This window comes from Strigops habroptila, chromosome 2 (genome assembly GCF_004027225.2).
Source record: "Strigops habroptila isolate Jane chromosome 2, bStrHab1.2.pri, whole genome shotgun sequence".
Lineage (NCBI taxonomy): Eukaryota > Metazoa > Chordata > Aves > Psittaciformes > Psittacidae > Strigops > Strigops habroptila.
Genome location: NC_044278.2, coordinates 70,870,260 through 70,878,893, shown reverse-complemented (window position 1 = coordinate 70,878,893; position 8,634 = coordinate 70,870,260). Strand labels below are relative to the sequence as shown.

The following is an 8,634-nucleotide window of genomic DNA, read 5'->3' as shown; positions in this document are numbered from 1 at the left end:
CCCAGCTTAACTGTAACAGCTCTGTAAAAAGAGCAGAGCAGAAGTTTTTATCTTGGATGCCCTTTGAGGCACCTCAAGAGAAGGTGTTTTCTATCCCTGTCAACTACAGGTCCAGCGCATCACTTTGCACAGTGGCTGGCACCATGAAAGTCCTTGAAAGCTGGAGGAGAGATCTGAGAATATCACAGGGTCATTTGTGGTAATACCAAAAAACAGGTCCACTGACATAATACAAATTTCACCAGACACACAGGAATTGACTTGAAAGAGCCCTGGGATGCAGCCAACTAGCTCATGCTGACTGGGGCGGACAGGAACCATAGGAATTTTAGCAGAACCATTAGAAGGGACAGAATGAATTTTCTTACAATTTTTCAGAAAAAGCTGGTGGGTCTTGAGGAACAGGCTGGATGCGGTGAAGTGAGAGGGAAGGACTGACTAACCTGGTATCAGGTTTGCTAGATAGCAGGGACTGTACTAGAAATAAAACTCATGAAGGAAGATGTCTCCAGGTACTGTATCTTCTACCTTATTTTTTGGGATTCAGTGTGGCATTGTCTGTGCACAAGGTTGTATTTCTTTCTTCTTCACCTTATCTTCTTTCACTATTTTACAAAGTAAAAGAAAATCCGTAAAGTAATTTGGAAAACACATCTTTCCACAACAGAATCTCAGAACTTTTCTTTCTTTGTAAGAGTGGAGAGCACCACCAGTACTGTAGCTTCTGGGCAACCGCCTCTCTTTTGGTTTAGAAATCAGTGATATCAACCATTTTGGGGAGCAAAGAAACTGAAGAGAGATCTTAGAAGATAAAATACCTTTCAATTCAAATGCCTTTTAAGGCTCAGGCAATGATGAATCAAACATACTCCACATTAAACTTGCCTGCAGCAAATCATGTTCCCGCTGTGTGTTTTTAAAAAAAAGCATTTCAGCTTTAAATTTTATTTTGGGAAGACGTATAGCTCAGTGGTTACCAACTTACTTTGTCTCCTTCTGGGCCCCAAAATGCAGCTCTGATTAAAAGCAGGGATGTATTTTTTTTCTCCCCCTTTAGGAGATATCCAACTCGCTCTGCTCTCCACTGCAGCACCTTGTGGGCCAGGGCATCAAGTCAGCAAAACACCTTAGTCAAAAGTACTTCTCTTTTCCTGTCACTATTCAGAAAACAGGCCTTAAAATACTTTTTCTTTAGGGTAAACATTTTTTTTCCCTCCTAGACTTAATTGTGTAGCCTTTACATTGAAGTGGCATCAACTGGCACCCTTGAATGCCTCTAGTGTCACAAAACGTATTGAAGATTCAAGGGAACACATGAAGTATTTTCCTTTACATCTCTTCTCCTTTTCTGCTAGCAGGGAAAAGCAAATACAGTTTGGAACTGGTAGGACTTGAATAGTGATGTGTTCATTTGTTTTTTTTCTGCTTTAAAGTTTAGTTTTGCCCAACCTGGATTTTCAGGATAGAAAATAGACAGATGGAAGCAGTCACTCAAAGTTTATTCTGCTCACTTAGCCTTATCAGCAAACTGACATCAATCTGAGGTCTAAATGACTCAGTGGTGAGGCTGGCACTACCCTCCACTTCATGTGGTGGATCACTACTGTAGTTACACTGTACAGCTAATGCAGCAGCATCCCAACTGTGCACACCATTACATTTGGATATAATTGCAGCTTTGTCTCACATCAGTATCCAACACAGACCTTGTAAGAGTAGCCTGTTCTCAAGCTATTTTAGCCTTTCTCTCTACTAGCTGTTTACCAAGCTATTCATTTGGATGCTACATGCAGTCTCCTTCACATTCTCTTCTTAGGTCTTCAGTTGACACATAATTGCCTGAAAGACAGCTAGATGCAGCCAGATTAGGACAGATTTTGTAAAATGATTTTGATGCAGAACATTACAGCCAGTCTTTTTGCTCTCTGGGAGGTTTTGAGTACAAGGAGGGCCTTTTGCTTTCGCTGCTTATGGGAACACATGATTTAGGGAGAGAAGGAAGAAAATTGCTGATAGCCTTCCCAGACAATTAAGGGTAGAAAATAGCTCTGCTGCAATCTGTGACGGTACATGAGTCACTATGAAGAATAAGGTTCGACATGTCTACAAAAGCAGTAGTTGGTAATTCCAGAATTTCAACGTTAGTATCATCAGAGTTGATAACTCCCTGAGAGGTTTACCTCAAAAAGGTATTCTCTTGGTCCCTCTATGGTCACAGGCAGAGAGCAGCTTGCTGGTGGGTACTTGAGTTGGCATGACTCTCTTTGCAGACAAACCTACCAGAGACTTTTGACAGAAGCCTGGTTCCTGGAGCATAACTGTGCTGTGAATTAGCCTGCAATAGTGTAGTAATTTATGTAGCTGTGTTGTCACACTGTGTACAGAGCTTGGAAAGTGTCTCCTGTTTACTGCAATTGAAGCACTTATCCTTGTTTCAGCAGTAAACTTAACAGCTGCTAAAAATAGAAGCTATCGAGCTTCACAGTAAGCAAAAGGAATGAGTCGCATGAGATAATGATCTCTTAGTCCTGCAGAGCACCTGAGCAGTCCTTGAGTGCTTCAAAATGCCTGTGTTGAGGTTGACCTTTTCTCCTTCTCCAGAGCCAGCTGTGCTGCTGGAAGATGTGACTTGCCCTTCTGGAGGTTTTTGCCCCACCAGCAAACTACAGCTCCCAGGAGCATCCCCTAATCTACTTCAGCACTTTAAAATCAGATAATTTTGCCCAAACTAAATGAAGAGAGGTGGTGGATGAGCAGGTGAGACAGGAAGAAGGCAACCAAAGAACAGCTATGTTAAGAAAACAGAGGAGGAGGAGGCAAAAAGGCCCCCCCTTCTCCCAGTCACTGAAACTCTGGGACTGTCACTCTTGCTGTTAGACATGAAAAGCCTTGAACACTTCCATTTCACACTTTTTACCTTTAGCTGCTCCATTTTATCTTGTACGTGTAGTTGTATTGAAGAGTTTCTTCTCATGTGTGATAAGCTCGGCTCAGGGTTGAGAAGGAAGAGCTTCTGAGAGCAAGAATTAAAAATGCTCTGAGAGATGAGAAAAGATAATTTTTAATCCACTCCTTCAGATGTGTATGTGTAAGTGGTAGACACATCTTGTGCTTTTGCTTATGTGAAAAAGGAAGAGAATTTGTGCAGTGCATTTGTACTTTTTGCCCATGTTGGAGAGCTGGGATGTCATGAATCTGTATCAGAAAAGATTTATTTCATGCCAATTGTCTTGTGCGTTTGTGTAACTTGAGGATTTAAATCAACCATGCGACTGTGAAACCAGGTAGCTTTACCATGATTGATCGCCATCTAGTGGTAACCTGTAAAATTCCTACTTTGACAACAATACGAAAGAGGGCAATCTAAAATAGAAAACATGTCAAAAGGCCTGTGGCACTGCTTCTGAAAGATGTATCTGATGATTGGTCTTTACCAAATAAAGTATTTTAAATACCCACAAGGCATGTTAAACACTATGGTGTCATCGTTTGTCCTACTTAGGTGCCTGTGTACACCGACCATGGTGCTAACCAGTGCAAGGTGCCTGCCCAAGGCTCCCAAGACCTGTAGCAGTGTGGCAGGATGAGCTCTGGTGCCAGTGATGCTTCCAGCTTGTTTTGCTACCACCAATGTTATCGACAATGTGTGCCTAATTGCAGAGCCTCATGGCCAAAAGGGACCTCCAGAGACCAGGAAGGCTTGTGTCCCTCTTGCACAGTGTCTGGCTAGCCTGCTCCTGGAGACATGCGGCAGCGGAGACTCCTCTTGTCTTTACCAGGGCATCACCACCTGTCCTGAGAGAAAGTCCTTCCTGACATCCGCCCTTGAGGGGTTTGAATACCATTTGGTTTTCTCTCTAGTTCCTTCCCCTTGGGACGTTTCGCTGAGTGCTCTTACCACGCTCCTCTCATCTGTGTCTTCCCTGATGAGCAGCCTCCAAGGCTGGACATGGTTATCCAACTGGGAGAGCAACAACACTGCAAAGGGTGTAAGGGCTGCTACACAAATCTCATACATTATATTCTTATTTATACATCACAGCATTGCATCTGCCCTTTTCACCACAGCAGAAACTGTCAGCTCACTGGAACTGTCAGTTCCTGTCCAGCCTGTGATTCAGAGTAACCGCAGCTCTTTGTCTTCTGAACTGCTACCTAAATAGGCTTTTTTCTCCTTTTGTGTTTGCACAGATCATTTCTTCTACTTAAACACAGAACTTTGCACCTGTCACTAATAGCATCCTCTGTTTTTTCAGACCGCAGTTGCAATTTGTCAACTTAATTTTGTCCTCTCAGCTTCATGTCATCTGCAAATATAATAACCAGACTTTATTTCATTTTCCAATTTGTTAATGAAAACACTGAATATTGCCAATCGCACGACAGACTGGTGAAATCCCAGCTCAGTGGCTCCCCCTATTCTGATACTAAATCACTCTGAGCACAACTCTAACCAGCAAAGATAGTTCCTTCCAGACTGTTTCCTTAGCTTACACATGAGAGCGTCATCTCAGACAGTGTCAAAACTTCTTCTGGAGTTCAGGTACAAGCCTGTTTATTTATTGTAGTAGGAAATCAGAATGATCTGGGATCGAATGTAGCTGATAGATCCATACTGTCTCGTACTCATCTGTATTCATCTTCTGTAGACTTATAATCTGATTGTCTGTTTCAGGTTTTTTCTGTGATGGACATTAATGTGACTGTTAATTTTTTGTTCCTTCATTTTTTGCATATATATATATACACACACTTATATATACATAAATATATATCACAGAATCCTACAATCATAGAATGGTTTGTGTTGGAAGGGACCTTGAAGATCATCTAATTCCAACCCCCCAGCCATAGGCAGGAACACCTTCCCCTAGACCAGGTTCCTTAAAACCCCATCCACCCTGGCCTTAGACACTTCCAAGGATGGGGCAGCCACAACTTCCCTGGGCAACTTGTTCCAGTGTCTCACCACCCACATCGTAAAGAGTTTTTTCCTTATGTCCAATCTAAATCTACCCTCTTTCATTTTTAATACATTCCCCCCCGTCCCATCCTTGCATGTCTTTGTAAAAAAGTCCCTCTCCAGACTTCTTGTAGGCCCCTGGAAGGCTGTTCTAAGGTCTCTCTGGAGCCTTCTCTTCTCCAGGCTGAACAAGCCCAACTCTCTCAGCCTGTCTTCACAGAAGAGGTGCTCCAGCCCTCTGAGCATCTTCGTGGCCTCCTCTGGACTCACTCCAAAAGGTCCATGTCCCTCTCATGTTGGGGGCTCCAGAGCTGAATGCAGTACTTGCAGGTGGGGCGTCATGAGAGCGGAGTAGAGTATATACATGTTGAGCAAGAGAAAGAGAACATATATACCTTCTTGTGTTCACCATGTATGTTCTCCTCTGGTACTCCTCTCATCCTTCCCTGGGCCAGCTCTGAGATTTCACCATTCAGTTCCTCAGTGCCCTATGCTGAAGTTCATCAGGTCCATCTAATTTGAAAAGAGATGGTTTATCTAGGTGCCTTCTAGATAATTCAGTGGTTTCAGCAACCATGACAGTATCTGCTGTGTTTCGCTCCGACAGTAATAAACAAAGCAATACATCAGTGACAACACTGAAATCAATGGAAGTCGTTCTCATGTCCAGACTAACCTCTCCATGTTTCTATAAGCAAACGCAAAGCCTGGAGTGAGAGCACCCTGTGTTTCCCAAATTTCTTTGGAAACAGTCTGGTTGGGTGGTTTTAGATTTCACCTTCAAGGTGGCTTACTAATCTTTTCACTCCTCTTTCTTTGGTTGTTAAGAGAGGTATACATAAACCTGTCCCTGAGACAGCTTTTGGAGAAGCGTTCTACAGCAAGAAGAAGAAGCCAGTTGCAGTTCTTGCTACCATATCAACACACCTGCCTTTGCAGGAGCTTACAGCACCAAAGCCTGAGATTTTCTTCAAGGAATTATTTCATAACTTTAATGTGATTTCTGACTTGGTCATGTAGTTGTTGCTCCCAGTCTGCTGGATGTATTTGTTCCACTTACACCTTGAAAGAGAGAGTATGGCCCGCTGGAAGTTACCTCCGATCACAACATAAAGCAGGAGGTTGCAACAGGTGTTGAGTGCAGCCAGTGGCCGAGAGATGATATAAGCGGAGTGGATTTGTTTCTCCATGTGGCAGCTGACTGGACACAACCGTAGTTCAACCCGAGCCACCCGAAAAATGTGGAAGGGGAGGAAGCACGCATAGAAGACCACCAAGAGGACGATGGCAAGTCTGCGAGCCTTTAGTTTGTAGCAAGCCCGTGTGTGGGGCCCGGAAGCCAAGGTGTAAATAATGAGCACATAGCACACAGTCACTGTCAGCAAGGGCAAGAAGAAGCCCAGGCTGGTCAGCAGCCAGATATACCACCTGATTGTGCCCAGGTTTTCAGAGCTGGTAAGGTCGAGGCATAAGGATCTGTTTTGTTCCTCTTTTGAAGAGATTAAGAAGTTGATGGGGCTGACAGCTGCCAGTAAGATCACCCAAATGGCTGCACAAGCCACCGCTGTCCACCGCTTCCTCTGGATGTGGAAGAACTTCATAGGGTGGACAATCACCACATAGCGGAGGGCACTGAAGCAAGTGAGAAAGAGGATGCTGCTGTACAAGTTGAAGTGGAAGCCAAAGCGGATGAACTTGCACATGAAGTCACCAAAGATCCAGTGCTCCCCGTTGGCATAGTAATGTATCAGGAAAGGCAGGCTGGTGAGGTAGAGCAGGTCTGTGAGTGCAAGGTTCAGCATGATTATGGTGCTGCTCTTCCAAGGCCTCATCTTGAAGCTGTAAACACAAATTGCAATGACGTTTCCTGGGAAGCCCACCATGAAGATGATGCTGTACATAATCGGGAGGTACAAAGTCTTCAGACCAACTTGCACATCAGTGCAGTTGAGAAAATCACCTTCAGTGTCTTGCCAGGTGGTGGGGTTGGCTAAGTTGTCATTTGTTGTGTTCATGTTTTTTCCTTACCGCTTAGGAAAAAGAGAAACGTTTAGTGTTCTCTGGCAGATATGATCTTCTCATAGGTCATTAAAAACAACTAATAACCAGGTCTTTCCTTTCAACTTCCCATTAGTGCCACTATTAAAATCTTTTTATTTAATAAGGAAAGGCCTTGCTGCTTTGATGGGAATTGATCCTGATCTAGAGGTCTTTTATCATATCTATATGGAGACAGATACAAATTTATTTTAAAATCATATTTCAGGGAAGGGTCTGCACAGACACAGTGAAGTGGTGTGTGTTGCCTGATACATAAAGTTCACTTTCTGCCCTCATAAGGAATCAAGTGGAGCAGAAGGACAGACAGTCATGTTATGTTACTGACCAAAAGTACAGAGAGGAATGTCCAGAACATAACTGCTCCATAGAAGTTACTTGCAGCATTGTTATTTAAGTGGAAAACAAGGCAGATATTGAAATGTTTTTATATTCTTTTTGATACTGGAGTTGGTTAACATTTTTCTCCCCGCTTCTTGGAAACAACTGATAGAGGAATATTTAATTCTTTTAGTTCATTAACAAGATTGATGTTGCAAAGAAATAGGTTATTTTTAGGCTTGTCGTTAGCTGCTATGTAAATTCCTACCCCTGTAAAATGGTGGTTTGCTTTGACATTAGTCTTAGATAGAAGTTCTCTGAAAGATCAGAATAAATTCATCCCACTTTACAAAGCAGTCATTTGCATGCTATAATATGGGACTTGAGCAGGATTCAAGGGAAGTAAAGGTAGCCCAGTATATAGTCTCTACAATAGAAAATACAGGGCCACTGAAGCACAAGGCAAAAAACCACTAACATGGCATGCAGCACAAGCATTTGTGTGAATGCCTTCTTTCTTTTAAAGTGGAGCAAATGTTTTTATGGAAAAAAAATGAATAAATATCTAGTGCATTTTTTTCCATAGGAATGCAACTTCTCACAGGATGGTGCCCGTCCTCAAATTACTGTAACCTGGATCTGTTATAATGGATCCTACTGAATCACTGCTTTTATTTCTTGTTCCACTCTGAATTTTCTTGATGTAGCTTCTACCCTCACTCACTTGTGGGATCGCACAGAGACAGATTGCAGGATTTGAATTCAGATTTGTGTAGAACATTTGGTTCAAACATATTTAACACACTTTGGAAAATGAAGCTGGAGCTTGAGGAGGTGCATGCCAAACACTGGCATTCATTTTTAACAAGCAAAACATCTTCCAACCTCTTTTCCTGGCTGGGGATGGTGCAAGGGATGGCTTGAGTAAATCCAGTGGCTATAATTCAGTTAAGAGGTAATGCAGTGATACTATGGTATCCCCAAACAAACTTGAAGCATCTGGTGTGGCTAATGGTTAACCAGGCTAACAGCAAAGGCCCCATCCTGCAGTATCAGGTTGTAGCTTGCTGTCTGACTCTGGAAGCACCAGGGCTGTGCACGCCTCAGTGTTTACAGTGCACAGCTATTAAGAAAGCTGAAGGGCATAGCTGGGTGCTGCTCCCCACATCACTTTCTTTGTAGTTTTGTAGGGCTATCAGCGGCTTTTATTCCGCCAACCAGTGTGCTGCTGCAGCAAAACTGTAGGAGTTGGAGAGCAAATACCTATGATCGTGGAAGAGCATGGCAGTGGC

The 8,634-nt window shown here is 43.1% G+C and overlaps 1 protein-coding gene across 1 annotated transcript; it reads right to left on the bottom strand.

Annotated features, from left to right (window-relative positions):
* Positions 1-5,946: 5,946 nt before the first annotated feature.
* On the bottom strand, positions 5,947-6,978 carry LOC115604034 (2-oxoglutarate receptor 1-like). Its single transcript, XM_030476699.1, has one exon. It carries the CDS (start codon positions 6,976-6,978, stop codon positions 5,947-5,949), a length of 1,032 nt encoding a protein of 343 aa, XP_030332559.1.
* Between the last annotated feature and the right edge of the window lie 1,656 nt (positions 6,979-8,634).

Bases quoted from the DNA above. Each gene is read 5' to 3' on its own strand.
- LOC115604034 (XM_030476699.1), bottom strand. From the start codon at position 6,978: ATGAACACAACAAATGACAACTTAGCCAACCCCACCACCTGGCAAGAC.